Genomic DNA, 22,808 nt, shown 5'->3' on the forward strand with positions numbered 1-22,808 from the left:
ACTTTACCACCCATGTGAAGCCTCAAATAGTTCTTTGTAATCATAAGATTAGCCACCATTTGTTGAGTACTTAAACTCTGCAACACACCATGCTAAGCGCTTTAACTTCATGACGCCTTTGATCATGACAACTCTGCAGGGTAGTTAATAATACTTTGATTTTAGAGATTCAAGGACTTGCCCAAAATAACACAGCTAATAATTAGTAGGTACTGGATTAAAATCTCAATATGTAAAGCTTGCGCTTTGAATGGCAAGGAAAAAGTAGGGAAGGTTTAAGATGTTAACCTCTTCACAGAATTGGGATTTAAAGCCAGGTCTAACCCTCAAGGTGGCACTCTTTAAATTAAATGTGTCGTAGCGCCCACAAGAACGAAAAAAGCTGACTTTGTCCCATTTTTGTCCTTTGCAGCTCCTTTGTCATTTGCATTTGTTTCTACAACAATTTCCAAAAGACCTTTGCGTGGCGATGCTGTGGTTCGCTGAAGTGCATACTTGACCACGGAAGAGCGGCTTATCAGTTGCCGTACAACGTGGCGGCTCTATGCATGCCCGCTCACATTGGGGAGCTGCGAGACATCCGTACAACATGGTGGCGCTCTCTCCATGACGCCTCTGCTTCCGGCGTAACTTCCTATCCTGCGCAGTCGATTTGACCTTTGAACTCGCAAGGGCTTTCTTTTTCCTCTTCCGGGGACGGTGTCTGAAGGTATGGTTGCTTTTCCTTCTCCGAATCGCTGCACCTTTTACAATCGGACGCCATCTGGGGAGTTGCGGGAACCGGGATCGCTCAAGCGCAGTCTTTTGAGCTGACGTGGGGGTAAGGGTTTAGGAGGAAGGGTGGTGGCGAGCAAGTTCTCAGCTTTTAGCTTCAGACACCCCTGGATTCGGACCTCCCCTCCGCAGCCGTGAGTGTTTGGAGCTCACCACTCGGTTCTTTGCTGCCTTTGAAGTCCGGCGTTTGGAGACAAACTCGTTGTGGTCCCGCTAGTGAGACTGAGAAATCGCGGGGCATTTTCATGTCTTAAGTCCCCATTTTAACACCGCTCCTGTAGATGTTCTCAGGCTTTGGGAGGGCGGACGACCCGCCTGTTCGGTTGTTTCAAAATGTTTCCCAAAACCAATAGCAAGAAAGACAAAAATGTGTTAATAGGGAGTTACTTATGTCGTGGTTTCGAAGATGCAAACGCAATAATGGCTGATTGGATCACTCGCATTGGCCTTCAGTGTCACTTGATGTCTGACAGTTGTTTTAGTGTGATGTTATAAGCTCGTAACAATAAATGCAGGCGGTTTTCAAATAACGTGCTGTGGCGAAGTGGTTACGAAATTGGGGGTAAAAAAGGTTGGTTCATGTCTTATTTATGTTTTCATGTTACTTTATATGGTTCACTAAAAAACTGAGTCGTTCATATGCTTATCTGTATAACTGATTTGCTACGTAGTACCACAGTTCTATTAAATGAAACAATATGACCCAAGTGCTTTCGGGCAAGACAAAACCCTGAGCATCACTGTGTGCCAGGCTAAATAGAAGTGGTTTTAAAATATGGAATCTTTTCATAAGACACCTTAAAAAGAAATTAAGGGTATTATGCATAAGAATAAATATGGGTAATTTATGTAACTTTTTTTTATAAGGTTTGGATTATTTCTGCAATACAATTTTATTTCATTTTTCTTAATTTAGGCATTCAAAATGGTCCAGCGTTTGACTTACCGTCGGAGGCTCTCCTATAATACAGCCTCTAACAAAACTAGGCTGTAAGTATTTCTAAAATTTAAAAACGCATGTTGTCATTTATTCTGCAGAACACTGAGCTGTCGCCTATTCTCTCACTTCCTAGGTCCCGAACCCCTGGTAATAGAATTGTTTACCTTTATACCAAGAAGGTTGGGAAAGCACCAAAATCTGCATGTGGCGTGTGCCCAGGCCGACTTCGTGGAGTAAGTAATCCTTTTGCTGTGAATAACATAACAAGGGTTGAACTTTTTGAGCATTAATCCCTTGGTAAGGGAATGAGTGGAGAAGTCAACACTAAGAAAGTTGAAAATTACTAAGCATAATCCAAACCTTTTCAAGAATATAGACTTTCTTTTAAGCCAGTATGACAAATACAGTGAAATGCCTTTCGGATCAATAAGTACATCATTTTCATTGTAACCTAATTTAATGTTTGCACTTACCACCTATAAAACAATCTAGCACAATTTCTGTTCCCTTTAAAACATCACAAAATTCAACATTTTCTTTATGCAGGTTCGTGCTGTGAGACCTAAAGTTTTGATGAGGTTGTCTAAAACAAAAAAACATGTCAGCAGGGCCTATGGTGGATCCATGTGTGCTAAATGTGTCCGTGACAGGTAAATATAACTGTTACAGTGCATGCTAATCATTATTAGAATACTGGTGAAAAAATTTAAACAAAAGTTGTATATTTTAGAATCCTTCTTAAACTCAGGATAATTGGTGCTATACATACATGAATGATACTAGTTCAAAATAATTCAGGTAGAAGTTGGACTACCTTTATGCTGGATGTAGAAATTAAAATGACCTTGGTTTTATAGGGAAGCCAGGTAAGAAACTGGGCAGTTAGCTGGAGAGTGGGAGATCTTAAAAGTAGGAACAAAGTAAAATGTAAATCTAGTGTGGCTGGAACAGTACGAGGTGATAGATAAGAAAAGTAGAAAAGTCACAAGTTACGAAGGACAGATTTTTGGCTTGATCCTTAAAAATGTGGAATCACTGGGTTTGAGTAGGGCCGGGAAACCTTTGCTGTGCCAGGAACTAAAACAGGATGGATGGTAAAGTCATTCTTTAAACAAAAGGTGAGCACTTGGAAGTTTTTCTACTTCGCGAAGCCTAATGAAGTGACACCCTCATTAAGATCTAAAAGCTGGATGAAGGAGGGTTATCAGAAGAAGAGACTATTTCAGGTAGAAGACTAGGTCTTGGACATGTGAAAGTGGCATAGGCAGAAGTTGAAGCAGTGGAGTGTATGATGGTAACGTTTACTCAGCATTTTTAAAATCACTGTTGCAAACCCATTACGGAGGTGTTCCTATTCCTATTTTTGGTGAAACCAAGGCTTGTTGCTTAAATTCACATAGCTGGTAAGAGGTAGCACTGGGGTTTTTTCCAGGTTTTATTGAAACTCTTGCTCTTAACCCCAGTGACTATATTAAATCAACCCTGAAGACTTAAGTGGAAGGATTTGAGAGGTAATGGGTCTTCACAAGTTAAAAAAAAAAAAATGGTGCAGAAAAGTAGTTTGCTTCCAGTTTATTGAGGTAGTTTTGTGAAGCGGTCCAGCCAAGTTTCCATACCAAACCTTGCAAGTTCATTCTGCCATTCAGGAGCTATTTATAAAGGGGTGGTTAAGCATGCTATAGTAATGGAAATAAATGGTAAATATAACTTCCATGAAATGCAGGAGAACTTAATTCTCTGATCGAAGTTTAAAGGAGAAACTACTTTCAAGTGGCTGGGAATATGGAAATAGTATTTGAGGTGGAACCTGAATTACGGATAAGTTTTAGACAAGAGGCCGAAAGGGCATTGCAGTCAAGGAATGCACATAGTTTTGATCTGGCACATGGAGGATGTGAAATAGGGAATGAGAAATGAAATTGGAAAGGCACATTGGAGGCAAAAGGGTCATGACATTTCAAGCTAGGGAAGTTTGGCTTTTTACCAGTCTGGTTTCCCGATTTTGCCAGACATACCCACATGGTAGGCATATTTATTAAAAATACAGTTGTCAGGCTTAGCTTGTGGAAATTTGGGTGTAAATCTAAAGTAGCCTATAGATTAGCATCAGCTGTGGCACCGAGGGAGTCTGGTGTTTGATCTGAGTAAGTTTAGGGACTTTTTAAGGGTCCCGAGTAAGAGGCATTAATTTATTGCAGTTACATCAGGGAGATTTGAAAGAGTCAGAAATCCCAGTGTTTTGAGGTGAGGCTATTAAATGACCAGGGATGCAGCAGGGAACATCGGTGGGACAGGTTTCTATGGGAATTAAAGGTTTTTGATTTTATGAGTGCTTTATCTCTGGGGCTAACGTTGATTTGACAAATGGTAGTACCTGCTGTCGACCAGGTCCAATACACTGTAATAATAGTGACCGCTTCCTCTCTAAATGGAGGTTCAAAGTACAGATAGTGCAAATTCTTACAAATGGAACCTTTATAAAAACTCTGTGAAATGGGTCTAAAATTATTCCTGTGCCTCAGGACAGACAGTAACTTGCCCTAGATCACACAGCTAGTAAATCGTGCAGTTGGTCCCAGACAGTCAGGCTCTAGAATCCTTGCCATTGATATGGTGGTGCCTGCTAATATCTTTTACCCCTTCATTTTGGTTCTCAGCACATAGCTCCTTTTCTGTGTTTTTACTGGAAATTTTCAGTAATACAGTTAAAACATTCTGAGATGTTTTACAATCAAGTAACATCATTAGTCCTGGATCCTAATAATGAAATGCGGTTAAAATGAAAGCTACCATAGTAGCGGAGAGCGGTCTTCTATGGGGGTGATTTTCTAATTATCACACTCAGAAGAGCAGGGCAGGTACTACTGGCATAGAACGGAAGAATTAGCCTACTTTAAATGCCAGTGTAGGAAGGAGACCTTGGGCTGAAAGGGTCTGTCCATATAATTGCAGTTTTAAAGTTTTTATTCTGTTACTTGTGGTTTTATTTACTTCTCTGCATATCTTCTCTGATAGTTTTAATACTTTTATGGTACTTATTCCTACTTTGTTAAATCAGTGTTGTTTTTTTAAACTATATTCATTTAATATTTTCCTTTTTTAGGATCAAGCGTGCTTTCCTTATTGAGGAGCAGAAAATCGTTGTGAAAGTGTTGAAGGCACAAGCACAGAGTCAGAAAGCTAAATAAAAAAATGAAGCTCTTTTGAGTAGTAAAACAATTAAAAGGCTTGTTCTGTTATTTCTGTTGTAATTTGTTAGTATACAGATTTGGTTACTATGTCTTATCTGGGACTCAGTGGTTTTTAATTACTTTTTCTGAATGACAATAATGAGAGATCATTGATGGCTAGAGTTTTTTGATGGTAGCTCCAGAAGACTTGGGTCAGTTTGGGAAGAGTGGCCCTTAGAGCCAAATGTTACTTTTAATATCACTTTCATAGTATCTCCTTCAGCACCAAAATCCATAGGATAAAAACCACAGTATTCAAGTTATTTGGAATGGAACCTTTCTTACATTGCCTTTAAACCTTCCATTCCCTTAGTTCACTTTCAAAATGGTCCATTGTGGAGAGTTGGAAACTCCTTATCAGCAAATAATGTTCCTTTATATAAAACCTCACATCATGGGTCTAGCGAATTCAAATTCTGATTTATGTTGGATTTATAATTAGAACATTAAAATAATGGGCCTTAGTATTAATAGGTCTATTTCGAACTATGTAATATTGTTTCTTACAACAATACAAAAATATGTAAAGATTTTATTAGTTCATTCTTATAGAGCTGAGAAACTACCAAGCATCCATCCAAGTATTTTACTCCTTTGAATTTTTCAGGCCATGTCAAGCTTATTTCCACTCAAGTGAGACTAGAGCAGAGCCTCCAGGCCATTTCTACAAGCCAAGAACTCTAGAAATTCGGAGTGTAGCTGGAAAATTCTATAAATTTGGACCTTTTTTCTGTAGATTCTAATCGCTGTTGCTGGCATAATGTATCGGCGACTTAACTATTACTAGTATGGTGTCACGCAGAGAGGCAGTTCCTCTTTATAACCCTTGACTGTCCTTTACTAAGGAAGGAAAAAGGAAGAAATCTTTCTGGCCTCTTGAACACTTTCATTATACCACACTACTTCGTAGACGTGATTTTTAATCAGCAATTTGCAGAAAAGAGCTAATGAGCGGGTAGGCTGGCATTTGAACTCAGACTTAATTACCTTTTAACAATATTGGCTAACATCTCCATAGTGATTCCTAGTGCCTATTTGCCACTCGGCTGACATTTACTCTTCGTTTTCCCAACAACCCTTTGACATCTTTATTATCTGCATCATACAAAGGAGGGAACTGAGACACAGGTCATGCAATATTATCCAGAAACATTTGTGTTAGAATTTTTGCAATGTATTCAGAAAGTTCAGGTGGAATGACGGCACCCCCAATAAACTAGCACAAGAAGTGATAGCCGAGGCCCCTCTACTAGCATTTACTTTCAGATGATGGAGCTACTGACTTTTTCCCCGAATGCCTGGCAATTCCAAGAATCGGTAAGCAACCAGAATAATCATCTCGGGTAATGTTTAATCACGATATGAAAAAATTTTCAATGGGGATATAATTGAAAAGCATTGGATTCAGGTTAACATCTCAATTCTCCACAGCAGGCTGCATGGCCTGTTTTGTGATCTTGTAGTGAATTCAGTTTAAGAATTTAAAAAATGTACTTTGAAAATAACAATGGTGTATTAAAAATTTGGTTACTTGATTGTTAACTAATCTAGTTTTGAAAGGCTTGAGATGTAATTTTTTAATAGCTGTGGAGGGGAAAGCCTCCATTTGCCCGTCAGGGCTCTTCCCTTCTGTTGCGAAGTTAGGTCAACAACTTGACTGAACAGTCTCTAGTGAGGACTATTAAGTTTCAGCAAAAGAAATGGGTTAACTTAGAAATTTGAGAAAGCTAAAGCATTAAAGTTACATACTTTTCAAAGAATTCTTCATATGTTGAATGGTTTAATCTTTTCCAAATTTGAAATGTTTTCACTTATAAAACATCTTTGTAGACAGTTTAGAAAGTATGGGGAAATAAATTTTAAAAATCCCCTTTCAGTATGCAATCATTTTTTAGTTTGGTGTCTACCCATTTTGTATTTTAGGCATAAGATATTTAAAATAAAAATTTGAAGCATACTATACATATAAATTTTTAACCTTTTTCCCTCACTTAACCCCTGTAGGAAAATTAGTGGCTGCATTTGCCGTCAAGTCTATGCACCATAAATTTTCTTGTTTGAATATTTGGGCTACTTCCAATTTTTCTCAACACTTCTGAGCATTTTTATACATCTGAGTATTTCGTTTATGCTGTTTTTTTAAATTCATAAACTGGCATTGGAGTACAGTACTTTAATAGTCAAGTTTAATTTGGGGAGTTACATTGTTTCTGAAGTGTCTTAGCCTGCTCATGCTGCTGGAACAAATTACCATAGACTGAGTGACTTGAACTACAAACATTTCTCACAATTCTGAAGATGGCGAAGTCCAAGATCAAGGCCCTGGCAGATTCAGTTCTTGGTGAGGGCCCTCTTCCTGGTTTGCACAGTGCTGTCTTGTATCCTCACGTGGTAGAAAGCAGAGAGAGAAGTCAGCTCTTGTATCTTTTTACAAGAGCACTAATGCCATGTATGATGAGGGCTCCACCCTCATGACTTAATTACCTCCCACTGGCCCCCACCTCTTAATAGTATCACCTTGGGGTTTCAATGACTGGTGGGGGTGACCATTTCTTCAGCATTTTAAGTTCTTGACCATAGCCTGCGCGCTTCATCCTCCCTTCGCTAATGCCTCTCCACCTCACCCTCATTGAGTTCCCTCCTCCCTCCCAACACTCACAGAAGTGCAGGTTTTGTCTTCTGGTGTATAGATATAGACTACATAGATTTGTGTGAACAGAGTACCAACTCTGCCCAAGTGACCAAATGGATTCCGTACTGTTCTAGGTTTTGATTTTGTAAAATACAAAGCAAAGCCTTTATTGAATCCAGTTGTGTATGACTTAAAGTGTTTTTGACAGGCTCCTTAAAAGACATGTGAATGTAGTCAGTGGTTTCTTTTTAAAGTCTAGTATTTCTCCCTCCACTAAATTGCTAATAAATTCTGTTAGAAGGATGTGGGGCAGGGGTGGGACAGGGGAGCCTTTCACCCTTAAAAGCAGAAAATCTCCATATGTTTAAGTAAATCAAGTTTATTTTCAGCAGTGTAATAACATAGTTACAGTTTTTACCCTAATAATTTGGAGCTTGGGCTCCCAGAATTTTGATAGGCAGGGCTATATCCAGCTTTAAACTACCTTATCACACCAGCTAAAATCATGTACAGGCATACTTTGGAGACATTGTGGATTTGGTTCCAGACCACAATAAAGCAAATATCACAATAAAGTGAGACATGAATTTTCACTTCCCAGAGGATATAAACATAACCATAGTCTATTAAGTGTGCAATAGCATATGTCATATATATATATACCTTAATTAAAAAGTACTTCATTGCTAAAAATTGCTAACCATCATCTGAGCTTTCAGTGATTCCTAATATTTTTGCTGGTGGAGACTCTTAACCCTCGATCTGTAAAAACAAACAAACAAACAAAACAAAACAGTATTTGCGGAGTGTAATAAATGAAGTACAATAAAATGAGGTATGCTTCTACCGTTCTTTGGAGTAAAATTGTGAGGCAGGGTTTAATATGATTTTTCTCTAAATTAGATTACTTTTTGCTGGTAAGAGTTCTATAATTATTAGATATTATCAATAGAAAGCCACCAGTAGGTGGCTCTGCTATCAGAGCCAACTGTGCATTTCTTTCCAGCTCTTGTGTTCAGTGATGTCAGGCTGATACCTTGAAATTGGTATGGTGGAATTATTTACATCTGGGAAATCAGCAAACTATCTTCATGAGATTCCTTTCTAAAGGATAAGATCCACAATATTTCTGGATCAAAAGATGCTTTCTCATTTCCAAAATATTCGCTATTCAATAATTTTGAGTAAACCTGAAATGTTTGGGGTTAACTTGAAAGATTAAAAAATATTTTTGCCATGCATTTACATTCTTTTGTAATTTGCTTTAGCTTTCATTCATTCACTCAACAAAGATTTATTAGAAACTACTATGTTCCAGAAACTGCTGCCGGGTAAATATTAACACAATAGTCAGCTGAGCAGACTTCCCCTGCTTTCCTGGTACATAGGGGAGTTCATGTTAAATGAGGTTACAAATACATTTTTAATTGCACACATTGGGATAAGAAAAAGGGAAAGTATACAGTGCTGTGAAACAGTGTGAGACTGGAACCTTAGGGGAACTTAAGGTAGGCTTTTCTGAGAAAGTGATGTTTAAGCTCAGAGCAAGGATAAATAGATGTTAGCCGGGTGAAAAGTAGGGAGAACATTCCAGACATAAGGACTAACGTGTGCAAATGTCTTAAGTCAAGAAACGAGTTGTATTTAAAAAACAAGTAATTCATGCAAACCAATTGCTCTCAATATTTAGAGACCAATAAATCTGATAAGTGTGAATAAACTGTTAATCTCTAAGGGAGACCAGTGAAAGAAAAGCTGTCCTAAACTTTTTATTTTAATTGGAAGTAAAGACATTCTACTCTGCATTAGAGAATATTTAAATCATGCAACCCCTAGATAATTTAGGCATCAACCTACCATTAAGGAGGAAAAGATCAAAATTATTGACTGAATTCCCCTGATGTTCATTCAACTCCCATAGTCCTTGGCCTGGGCAAATAACCTGAGGGTTCTGCCCTCCTCTTCCTTTCCTTCTCTCCGTCTCTCACCACACGCCCCCCCAACACCCCCTGGTTAGAAATAAGCTACTGCTTGAAATGCCTAAAGAACAAATGGTCTTGAGGAAAATTCAAATGTTTATTGCATCTTAGTTTAAGTTGTATAAAGACTCTAAGCTATATGGTTTGTTACAGCCACTCACTCTAGTGATATAGCATGGAAGCAGCCACTAACAATACCTAAGTGAATGTTTGCGGCTGTGTTCCAACAGAGCTTTATTTACGAAAACTGATTTCAGGTCACATTTGGCCCACAAGTGGTAGTTTGTGGACCTTCCTGTTCTAGATGACTCCTGCTACCAGCTCCAGCTGTCATCTGACTGCAACTGCATGAGAAACCTCAAGCGAGACTAGCAGAAAACTACCTTATTGAGTCTAATCAGCCCAAAAGGTGGTGAGAAAAAATGAAATAGTTGTTTTATCTCACTAAATTTTGAGGTGGTTTGTTACATAGCAATCTACTACTAAAACAGTGGTATAGTACAATCATCTTAACAGGTTTTTTGGGGTTTTTTTTTTGCTTACATGTCCTTGAATTTTGAAAAGCTATGTAGACCCTTGAATATTTTTAGATTATCATCTAAAACTTTTCATTATAGATTTAAATCATTGCAAAGGATCTAATTTATAGCATAGTGAAGATATGAATAAGTTCTTTAAAACTTCGATCACTTTTTAAATGTATCAAATAGAGCTATATAACAACTTTTTTTTTTTTTAACAGAAAGGAATAGGTTCTTTTAATAGTCGGAAGTTAAATTCTTAATATTCTTCCTTTTTCTTCTTAACTCATATAACCAATCCATTTCCTCCATGGAATTTTAAACTATGATTTTATGTTGAAAGTCTTTTACTGATTGGTAATTTCCACGATTCTATTTCTAAGAAAGAAAAAGCAAAAGGAGGTTGGAGTCTTAGCCCCCTTCTGTCCTCTGGAGAAAATAAGGCATTACTGCCTTTTCATGTGTGTTCTCTTCGCTTCTCTCTCAAGCAACTCTCTCTCAGGAACGGCCCATTCTTTCACAATCTGGGAAAGATGAAAGAGTGAGGATGCTAAACAGCTACTGTCATCATTCCCTCCCACCCCGATCCAGATTTTATCCGAGTTTAGGTCATCCAAATGTGGGCCAAGATACCCTGTTCCAATGTCTGACATTCCCCTTATGTGTAAGACAGGGAAGGACACAACGCCCTGCCACTGGCTTTATATTTCTTCAAAATCAATCAAGCGAGCATTATTTATAATTTATGTGCTACTTATAAGAAACCGTGCTAGGCATTGGGATAAACACACAAAAATCTCTGCCTTTTTGGAGATTGCATTCCAAGGAAGGGAGACATGCTAATTAATTAATTAATGAGTATATGAAATATATGGTATGGCTGATAGGTGCTATAGAGAAATAGAGCAGGGCAAGCAGGAGGAAGCAGGGGGTTACCATTTAAAAAGTGGTGTGAAGGAAAGCCTCTATGAGCAGGGGACTTTTAAACAAAGACCTGAAGGCTGTGAGGAAAGACCTTGAGGATACCTTGGAAAGAGCATTAGGAGCAGAGAATTGTCTGGTGGCAGGAGGGTACCATGTGGCTAGAGCAGAGGGAGAGATGAGGTTAGGGAGTTCACAGGAGGCCAAGTTGTATAGGTTCTTACAGCTCCGTGTTTGGACACTGCGGCTCTCAGGTCTGGGCATGAGACACCTCTGTCCTGGGCCCCACACGTTAGGGGGTCCTACTCTGGCTTTCTCCTGGCAATGCCCCATCCCACATGCAAAGAGTCCAGGGAACTGAGGGCATGCTGACCTGGAATGTATGCTTCCCTTCTACACCCCCTTAGGGTATACATGGCCCCAGAAACCTCTGCCCAAGGCACCCCAAACCCTGGGACTGAGCACTCCTCCCCCGGGCCCATCTTTCAGGGAGGACTGTGCCCCTGAGGTGCTCACCTGAAGCCTGAGGGTGTTTGCAGGGCCTGTGGAAGGAGCTTGGGTGTGTGAGTTGAGCTATCAACGCATTGCACATGAGCTGCCCCAGGCCCATGCCTACGCCCACCTCCACCCCACAGCCCCAAGTTAGGAAGCAGAACCAAAGGTCTGGCACAAAGGGTCTGGGCAGGGAACCGGCTGCGTCTGCATCACCGCCATGTTTGCACAGAGAACTCTGAAGAGCCCCAGGACCATAACTGGGAACCCAGCCTGCAAGACATTTGGGAGGTATGTCTGTCAAAGTGGGAGGCTACAATCTATCTTGTTAAACCATTTCGTAGCTTGATTTATACCTTTTTAGTGTTTCGACATGATATTTGACATGACATTAGACATTTATTTGTACTCCTGCACCGAGTCCTGCAAAATGTTAAGGGCAAGTCTTTGGCTCTTTAGCAGATGGGAGGCCATTACAGGTGCTTTGTTTAAAGGAGACTGGTCTGAACCCAGTATTTAAAATTGTCCATTTAGTGCCCTCGATTTGTATATGCATCCAAGCAATGCACCATGGAACACCAACTGGGTTTGAGGTTCCCCTTCTTTTGTAAAGTGGGAGAAAAACAATTGTAAAAGTGGGAGATGGAAAATCGATTTTAGAAAAACTCAATTTGGAAGCTGATAATTGAAAAACTGCCTTTCTTACAACTAGCAACGCCCTGGTATCCCTTGGAATGTCTTCAGGTAACCCTGGAGATTAAAGGTATGAAATACCACAATTTGAAGATGCCTGATTTAGTAGATAGAGCATTATACTAGAAGCAGAGAAGCTTGGACTATAGTCCTGGTTCTGCCACTAACGACTTCTTTTACTTGGATAAGTCATTTACCTGCTCTGGAAGAGTAGATCAGTGATCTCCAGAGTCTTCTATTCATAGATGCATTAATTCATTTTATTGTCCTGGTAATGAATCAGATATCTGCTGTGCTTCAGGCACTGGATAGGACCCTGAGGCTGAATATGCTACCACCAGGGCCCTCCAGGACCTCACCATCTAGCTATTCAGTTCAGTCACGTATTACTTTTGGTAAATAAATTTAAATCAATGGTTCAAGCCAATGGATGATACCTATGAAGTGTTTTGGAAATTTGTTGGGGCTTTGACACTACACATTCCATAATGTACAGGACAGTCCTCTTAACAAGTCATCTCAAGTCCTACATGACTTTCCAATATCCAGTCAGATTTTTGCGTAGGTAGGAAATCTGTTTTTTTATTATCTAAGCCTTGGTAAACTCCATTTAAATATAAACAAAAAAGCAATTTTTTTTGTGTGGTTTTAATATATATTGAATTTTCCAGGAATGCACTGTCTGAAACCAAGGGAGATTATATTTTTCTTCTGAACGTTATCTGGAGAAATTCAACATTTTGGAAAAAAATAACAACAAACCATAAAACTTTGATTTTCTGCAAGGTAATCCAATATTCCCAGTTTTTAGAAGAAACTATAAATGTAATGCGTGAATGCTGATTTACATTTTTTTCTTAAATCTTTGGTGCTGGAAATTGCACAAAATTTGATTAACGATCTATTAATTTGTGGCATAATATATACAATCTGTTGTGTTCTGAAAAAAGCAGCATGATTTCTAAGTGTTTTGCTTTCTGAGAAACACTACTATAGACAATTGGGAGATGCCAAGGGGTTTTAAGTACATTAGGGCTTAGAAAGTTCTCTTTGATGGCACGAAGCATTCACATCAATTCACACAGCAAGCACTGCGCTCTCTGGGTGTATAGCAGGCACTAGGCTGGCACTGACCCTGGGGAGAATGCCTGGAATACACGAAGTCTCCCATCTCCCCTATCTCCTTCCTTGCTCCTTCTTTCCACACACACAGCATATGGCTTGGAGTAGGAGACAAAGTGTAAGCTCCACTATTTCCCATTACGTAGCCTTGAGAAATTACTTAAGTTCTCTGAGTCTGTTTTCTGAGCCCCCGATATGGGTCTAAAAATACCTATCTTCCAGGATTGTTACAAAGATTAAGTGTGCCTGGCAACTAGTCAGTAATTAATGTTAGTTCTGGGTCTCTTCCATTTCTCCTCAAAACCTCTTCTCAGAACATATCTGCCATGAGTGAACATGTGTTTCCCTTGTGGACTGTTTGCATTTTAGCTTTATAATTCTTAATGCTGGGTCAAAAGACTGACTTCTGCTAAAGAACTTTCAAGCAGGTGAAGCTGACTGATAATTCCATCTGCTGGCAGTCAAGGATAGCTCTATTACACATAGATACAAAGCTGACAGGCGATGCCGAGGACAGGGGCAGTGGAAAAGCACACTGGGATTGCCGCCTCTGTACAAATAGTTGTCAGGGGCTGAAATAAATTTCATCATATGAAATTTCCCCTTCTATTTAAAGAATTTGAACATTATGATATAGACAGTGATTCTCACACTTTAGATTCACTTAAGAATCTGCTGGGAGATGGTTCAAATGCAGATTCCTGAGCCCCATCTAAGACTTCTTCAATCAGAATCTCTGAACGTTGGGCTGAGAACCCACATTTTAAGATCTCCTAGTTGAAATGGATGCTGAACTGCTCTTTCACAAGATTCAGATACAATTTGGTGTTAGACAAATATGGGTTTAAATCTTAGGTCCACAATTACCCAGTTAGGTGACATTGAGATTGAAAAGTTTCTTAACCTCAGTTAAGTCTTAAGTCACCTCACCTATAAAATGAAGGTAATATAACTTCAAAGGTTCTAAGGGTTCAATGAAATATCCTGTGTTACCCACACCATGGGCTGTACGACCCTTTCCTGATTCTAGTACAAGACTTGCCTTCTTATATACGTGTGGAGAAACAAAATGCATCAAGATGGTCAGGATGGAGTCTTCTCATTTTGAATGATTAAAGACAAGTGATAATGTTGGAAACAAACCAAAAAGTCAACTGATATCTTACCCTCCTCTATCATGTTTTACCCAAAATGATTTTTTTCACTTTGTAAGGAAACACACATACACACACACACCGATGGAAGTGTCAAGCTGTATTTGATTAGTTCTGGGCAGAAGCATGTTAGGGCGTCTGAAAACCACAACTGGAGACATCTTTTCTGATGGGTCTAATGCCCTGGGTATTTTCTTTCAAACAAACTTAGGGGGAAAGTACTTTGATATAATGTACATATGGAAATATTTTACAACATTCTTAAAAAGTTAGATATTTTATTCAGCATATATATGAAACATACTTTTCTCTTCAAAGTGTGCAAACATGAATAAATCAATGTCTTAAAGAGTCTGTTGTCATTTCTAAGCTAGAATTGTTTTGTTTTGTTTTGGTAAATCGACTTAAGTGTGTATGAAAGGGCAAAATTGACAGCGCTGGAGACGGTGGTCTTTTCTCTGGCAGCCAGCAAGAGCAGCTGCTGTTCAAATGTACCCCAAATACTTTACCTCTGGAAAGATCATTTCTGGAGGTGAGAATGCCCTTTGATTTCTTATTCCCTCTGAAAGGTGTCAGTGGGGATGATGGTGATATGGTTGCCTATTTACACAGGCCTTTGGTTCTTGAGGCCATTGCTACGTTTCACATGTGCAACCAAATTACAGTCTGGGTTCTGGTTCAAATTCTTTTGAAAAGGTTAAAGTCTGTTGTTTTAAATGCCATTCTTAATCTTGGGGTAAAACAATCCTTGGAAAATAATCATTACAAGAGTCTATCGAGGGTGGCTACTTTCAGGGAAAAGGAATAAGGAAGGGAGATGATAGGGGGAAGACGGCATTTGATTTTCATGTTTTTATCATTTGTACCCTGAATTTCATAACTGAACATGTAGTCTTGTTTTTTAAAAAAACAAAGTTCATCAGTATGATGGCGTTGTAGGTTGTTTTTGTTATTTATTCCTTATAAACTTCTGAACTGAAAAACAAATTCTAGTAAGTTTACTTTAAAAGCTTAACTAGAAATTATTCCTTTTTTTAAGATTTAATAACCAAAATGTGCCAGATAAATACATATATTTTTGTTGTTTTTATAAATCTATGTAATTTGCTAGGCAACTAGATGTAAAAGAAAATATCCTGGGTTTGATATTTTATTCATCTGAAAATGTTGCTTTCACAAGATTTTTCTTTCATCATTAGAAGAGTAAACCATTTGCATTTTAAAGATACGCTTGACTGCCATGGGAAGCAGCCTTTTCCATCTGTGTAATGTTTCATTGCACTTATTTGATCACAGCATTGAGACAAGTTTCTTTTAAGTAAGTTTGCCTTTTCATTATACTTGAAAATGTAGTTTGTAAATCTCAAAGTATAGTAAATACATTTTGGCAAAGTTTAAAATTGTGAAGGACTGTGATTCCTATAAAGAGAACTCCTGCCCCACTGTGGTCACAGAAAGGAATTACAAGTGGGAGGTTAGAAAAAGTTATTTAGTTGAATTGCAACAGCTTCCCGGAAAAGGTAAAAAAATGGCAGATTACAGTTATTTTCCTTTAAAAAATTTTAACGGAAAATACATGTGTGTGTGTGTGCGTGTATATATATATATATATATATATATATATATATATATATATATATATATATATATATATATATATATATATATATATTATAGAAGATTCTTTTCATACCTAGCTGTGTTGGGAGGAGTAAATTCTATATTAAATCACTACTATTATTTTTTTTAAATTCCCATCTACTTCTCCCTTCTGTAATCTGATTTCTCCTGCCACCATGCTACTGAAATTAATGAATTAATTCGACAAACATTTATGAACATCGATCATGATACCATGTCCTAGGGCTGTGCCAAGTAGTGGAGTCGGATCTGCACTCAAGTCATTCTAATACTGTGCACTTAACGATACACTCACTACGAAGGTCACCAGTGACCAGTTGTCAAACCCAGTGGCTTCTGTTCAGTTTCACTCCACATGACTTGCTAGAAACTCCTCCTTCTGAGTCTTCCTTGCTGCTGCTTTCCCATGGCTCTCCGGCTCCTTTGATCTTGCTCTACTTTGTAGTATCGTTGTAATCGTGTGGGTGATTCCCTAAGCATCGTTTTCAGCTCTCTTCCCTCTCACTCTTTTAACTGCAGTCTGAACCTCCTATAATTATAGCTACATCTGGTGGGTATGTGTGGGCATTTTTCTGGGAAGAGAGTTCATAGCTTTTATCAACTCTGCAAAGAGATCCACGACCCTTCCGGATAAAACCCATGCCTGCTCCATCTCATATGTCTGCACATTTATCCACTAACATGATTCCCGCTGTCATCCAGATGCTGCCGACTCCTGGATCTCTAACCCTTGCCTCTTTCCCAACCCCAGCAAGGTCCCCTCTTGGAGGATCCTTCTAGAACAATAGTTCTCACCAGGCAGATGACAGGACCTCAGCTTCCCACTCCTTGCATCTTCCTCTGAGAGGCCTTGAGTGAGTTAGGGGTGATGGACAGGGTGTGTGTGTGTATGGTCAGAGTTCCCAGGGAGAAGCAGCTCTGCTCCACTCTGGCTCTTGCTAACCACTGAAGCACTGCCTGATCCTGGTCCTTTCCTTGGTTTCCTCCTCTGGCTCCAGGAGAAGCCCTCATTTTTGGTCCAGCTGTTGGACACTGCAGCAGAGTTGCCTGGGGCCATTATTACGCAGTTCCCTTTACCAGAGCTCCTCTTTCCAGAGTGACCAAGCGTCATATCTATCAGTTGATCAAACTCAACTGCTTCTACCCATGATAGATCTTTTATAATCTTTCTATTACCACCAACCTCCCTTCTCGCCTATGTCCACAGTCTAATGCAGGCACTCATCATCTCTCAGTTGGACTCCCACATTAAGATCCTAATAGGCCTCTCAGCCTCATGTCTTCTGCCATCCCATCCATCTTCCAAACACATAACTGATTATTTCCATTAAAAAAAAAATCCTTCAATGTTATCAATCTAACAATTGAGATAAAATCTAAAATCTAAATGTGTCATGGCATTGAAAGACCCTCCGCCATCACACTCCATCCTTCCTTTTTGAGTCATATCTCCAGCCTTTCTTCCTTTATTCTTCTTTCATGCACAACCTTGGACTTTCCCACATTTCATGCACAACCTTGGACTTTCCCACATCTCTTGCTCAGGCTGGTCCTCATGCCTAAAAAGCCTTTCTCCAACTCTTAAGGATCCAGCTCCTCCTTCGATGCTCAGATCAAAAGTGAGCTTTTCTGTAAACTTGCCTTTTCCTACCTGTGATAATCACTCATGAACTCTCCAAGCAATTGGCCCAAACCTCCAAAAAGCAAGCATTTCTCAGACAGCCTGCCATAGATTGTGTGTGTGTGTGTGTGTGTGTGTGTGTGCACACGCGCGTGCATGCGTGCATGCATGCGTTTCTCCCCCGATTAGAATGACGGTTTCTTGAGAACAGGAATCAGGCTCTGGTTATCTTTTCCCTTTCGCCCTCACACACCAGTGCTTAGAACAGAGCTTGTCACTGCTACGAACTCTATAAATACTTGATGAATGAAGGAATGAATGGTGAACGTTATCATCACTGGCACTACTGCCTGCCCTCATTGGTCCCCATCTTTCCTGAGGAAGGGAGAGAAGTGCATGAGTTTAGGTAGATGCTTTCGGAGTACACTCGCAATTTCCACAAAACAGGTATTCAAATATAGAAAGAAGCTCTGAGATAGAAAAGAAAGTGGGTAATAATAAATAAAAACAAACCAGCTTTTACTTCTTATTCAGCAATTTACTTCTCTCTAGTTAGCATTACGGATGATGTCTTGATTGGCATAATGAGATTTGTTCAGTTCTTAGAAAGAGCTGCAATGTAGAGAGAACTGGAGCAAGAGATGATGTGAGTCTGGACCAATAGGTAGTGGTGGAGATGGAGAGGAGGGAACAAACTAATGAAACATTAAGGAGTGCAGTTGTTAAGATGACACATTGAAGGATCGAAAGAGATGGAAGAGTCAAGGGTTTGTTCATTGATTCATTCAACAAATATTTAACTATGTACCAGCACTGTGAAAGGTGCAAGGGATTCAGTGGTAAAAAACATTGTTTAAGACATCGAGTTTCTGATTATAGTTGGCTGTCTGACGGTGCATACTAATAAACATCCAACTTCTCTTACCTAGGATGGAAGCAAATTTGGGAAACATTATTATTTATTTCTTACAGAATATAGCTGTGGACAACACCTGGAGAGACAGATATGCTAATGTAAGACCAGGAAAGAGATCTGTAGTGTTCCAACAAAGTACTATTTTTTAAAATTTATTTTTAATTAATTAATTAATTTTTTGGTTAATGAAATCCAGTGTTTCAGGTGTACGATTTAATAGTAAGTCATATATATTGCATTGGGTGTTCTCCTCCCATAGTTAGGTTTCTTTTTGTCACCACATATTTGTCTCCTTTTAATCCATCTACCTCCCTTCTCCCTCCTCTCCCCTCCCCCCACCTTCTGGTAACCACTAGTCTATTGCCCATGTCCATGATTCTCTGTTTGTTTATCCTGTTCATTTGTTGCTTTTAGGTTTCTATCCTACATATAAGTGATATCATGGGGTTTTCAACTTTGTCTGTCTGGCTTATTTTGCTTAGCATGATTATCTTGAGGTCCATCCATGTTGTCGCAAATGGCAGTATTTCATCTCTTCTTATGGCTGAGTAATATTCCATTGTATATATGTACCACAGCTTCTTTAGCCAGTCATCTATCATAGGACACTTCTGTTGCTTCCATGTCCTGGCCACTGTGAATAATGCTGTTTTGAACATCGGTGTGCAAATATCTTTTCAGATATGAGTTTTCAAATCTTTGGGGTAATTACACAGTAGAGGGATTGCTAGATCATAGTAGATCAATTCTTAGTTTTTTGAGTAACCTCCATACTGTTTTCCATAGTGGCTGTACCAATTCGCAGTCCTACCAGCAGTGTGTAAGGGTTCCTTTTTCTCCGCATCCTCTCTGGTATTTGTTATTACTTGTCCTGTTGATAACAGCTATTCTAACAGGTGTGAGATGGTATCTCATTGTGGGTTTGATTTGCATTTCCCTAATAACTACAATGATGAGCATCTTTTCATTTGTTTGTTGGCCATTTGTATGTTTTCTTGGGAGAAGTGTCTGTTCAAGTCCTCTGTCCATTTTTTGATTGGATTGTTTGTTTTTGCTGTTGTTATTGAGTTGTATGAGTTCTTTGTATATTTTGAATATTAGGCCCTTATCGGAGGTGTTGCTTGCAAATATATTTTCCCATTCAGATGGTTGACAAAGTACTGTTTTTAAATTTTATTTTAATTACAAAAGTAATATATGTTTATTAAAGAAAAATTAAAAAATACATGCAGTTTTAAAGTGAAAAATAGTTTGTAATCTCTTCATATAGATATGAATCACTTTAATGTCCCTTTAAACTTTTTTAATGTCTAAATGCATAAAAATGGGCCAATACCCTACATACAGTTTTACAGTCCGATTTTCATCATTTCAAACCTATTGTGACCATCTATCCTTTTCCAAGAATAAAAGTCTACGGTGTCATTTTTAATGATAATATTCTATATAGATACTGCATAATTCATTTAATCCTCTTTTCGATTGAGTATTTTCAATTTTTCAGAAGTAACTGATGATCAGGTAGAAAATTTTTCACTAGTTTAAAAAATGTCTCTTAAAAATAACATTTCTTAGGGCACACGCTAATTCAGAACTACACAGTGAAGGGATTTAGGGAAATATCATTCCAGTTTAGCTAAGTTGACACAATACAAATACAATACAAATTCACCACAATCTAGCCCTTGTCAACTTAATATCCACATATAACTTTTTAACCACAATTAACATAATTTTCAAATAAGGGCAACAGTAACAGTCTGCTTCCTGTTAACATACCCCAATTATCCTTCAAGCAACTGTAATATGCTCTTTCCAAAAAGAAAACAAAGTCTTTTTATCTATCCTCAGTAATAATCATCCTCTTCTAGGTAAGACATATTTTTTTTTATATCCAGTAACTTTGTTCATATGGTCATGGCTATTACTTATAGCTACACTCTTGCACCACATAGTCAATATTCCCTTTGACCTCAGCAAAAACCCAAGCTGGTTGTGCTTCCTGCTAGAATGACCTAAGCCTTAATTCCTGAACGGTCTGAGTCCTACCCTTATTGGGTCATCGTAGTTTTCCATGGACTTTTATCACAGAATATGGGGAAACTAAGAGGCACCTCAGGGGATCTCCTGCATTCCAGACACATTCCTCACTGTCATTTTATAGTGGCCATCTAATTTTCCCTTGATGGTCAGCATTAATCCCAGTAGTCAATATGATACCTCTTACTTGCTTTTTGATTCACTGGCATGAGAACACTGAAGTGCTGAGGTGACATTCTCATCCCTCAGCTTAATGGAGCTATTGATGTGCCCCTCAGTGGAAATATTCCTCCCTGTAGGCTACAACTTCCGGACCAGGAGAGCCCAAAGTTGTAGGGAGTGGGAAGCAAAAATTTCACTAGTGGATCAAGAGAAATAGTGAGAGGCACTAGTCCTATTTTCTGTATTATTTGCCTGGACTCATGAATCCTGGTTCTAAGAGAAACAGCATCATATATCGATCACTGATTTACAGCACATTATGTATTTGGAAGATATTGTCCCAGCCCCGAAAGGTGTTGATATTCAGCTGGCACCATAACTGAGTTTTCAAAAGGCCATTCCACCATTCCACACAGCTGCTGCAAAGCGATGGGACTCATGCTAAGACCAGTGAATTCCATGAACACAAGCCAATTCCCACAATTCATTTGCTGTCAAACAAGTTCCTAGGCCAGAAGCAATTCTGTGTGGTATACCACGATGATGGAGAAGGCATTCCCTAAGTCCACCCAATAGTGATTTTGGTAGCAGCAATTTCATCAAGGGAGGAAAATTTGTATCCAGTGTGTCTATTTCACTAAGAACCAAGTGCCTACTAGATGTGGTCCTCTGTAATTAACCTGCTATCAGGTGAGTGGTTCATCTTCCTGGAGAATGGGGCCATATTGTGGGCTCATTGCTGGTTTCTACTTTTGGCAGTTTGGGCACTCAGCATTGGCTCTAGCTGGATCAGCCTTGATGAGTGAAAGTCCATTCAAAAGCTTCATCCCTGCTGCCATGGCCGCTTTGTCAGTGGGCCCACTGAGCAAGGACAGTGGTGACTGGGGAAAGAGGATTACTGATATCCACAGGATAGGTCTTCTTATCCACCTGATTATGGATATGCTTCTTTACATAAGTTGCTCTTTGGTGAGTATTCTTACTAGGTATAAAAATCTTCGCACTTTGTATTTATAGAGAGAGGTCTATCCATGTCCCTATCCTCTAGGCCTTTTCAGAAATTCCTCAGTTGTGTTCCTTTGAATTTCCTGGCCAGCCAGCCAGCCAGCCAAATGATTAGCAACTGCCCATGAATCACTGTAGACCTGTAACTCTGACAATTTTTTCCAGACAAAATGAACAATCAGGTATGCCACTAAAGCATACATCGGGAAGATTTTTCCTTATCACTTCCTTTAGTTTCCCCGCTCCCCAAGTGAGGCTGTAGTGCAAAGCCATCTACACTCAGGTAGTGCCAGCTCGCTGTGCAGAACTATTTGTAAAAGAAGTCCCTTTTTTTCCTTCTTTCATTAACTGCTCATGGGGTGCTCTCCATAATGCCATATGTAAAGGCTGAGACAGAGGAGGCAATATGGATTATTTCTCATGCAATTTAAATGTATCTTCAAGACCTTCTTGAACCTAATCTGCTACATATCACTTTAATTTGATGATAGTATGCTATTGTGGACACCCACATTTATAGGGTGATATGTGACACAATGCCAAATTGGTGATGGATAGTTCAGGTTTCATGGTCAATAGTTTAGTCTCTACTAAGGCCCAGTGTTAAGACAAAAGCTAGTTTTCAAAGGATATTATTTATTTGCAGAAGATGGCATAGGTTTGCTTCAAAACTTTCAGGCTCTGTGTTGTGATTCAGCTAAATGGGCTTGTCAAAAGCTCCATAGAGTATATCCCTATCTGCCACAGACATTACAAGTAATTTTGAATCTGCTGAGTCATATGGCCCAACGACAACAGTTTGCTTGACAGGCTGGACTTGTTGCAGAGACTTCACTTGTTCTGAGTCCCACTCAAAACTAGCAGCTTGTTAGATTACCCAGGAAATAGATTAAAATACTGTGACCAAATGAAGTATATGTTGCCTCCCAAATCCCAAGTGGTTCCCCAAACATTGCATGTCTTCT

At 39.1% G+C, this 22,808-nt stretch overlaps 1 protein-coding gene across 2 annotated transcripts; it reads left to right on the forward strand.

The window, feature by feature from the left end:
• Positions 1-628: 628 nt before the first annotated feature.
• RPL34 (ribosomal protein L34) lies at positions 629-4,953 on the forward strand. 2 transcript variants are annotated; one of them, XM_039848683.1, is made up of 5 exons: positions 629-709; positions 1,691-1,764; positions 1,848-1,947; positions 2,261-2,364; positions 4,818-4,953. In XM_039848683.1, the coding sequence occupies exons 2-5, from the start codon at positions 1,700-1,702 to the stop codon at positions 4,900-4,902; spliced, it is 354 nt and encodes a 117-aa protein (XP_039704617.1). In that variant the 5' UTR covers positions 629-709; positions 1,691-1,699; the 3' UTR covers positions 4,903-4,953. The 2 variants fall into 2 exon arrangements, with proteins under 2 accessions (XP_039704617.1, XP_039704618.1); XM_039848684.1 differs by having other exon boundaries at positions 675-820.
• Positions 4,954-22,808: the final 17,855 nt, after the last annotated feature.

This window comes from Pteropus medius, unplaced genomic scaffold, assembly GCF_902729225.1.
Source record: "Pteropus medius unplaced genomic scaffold, Ma_sr-lr_union100, whole genome shotgun sequence".
In the NCBI taxonomy this organism is placed as follows: domain Eukaryota; kingdom Metazoa; phylum Chordata; class Mammalia; order Chiroptera; family Pteropodidae; genus Pteropus; species Pteropus medius.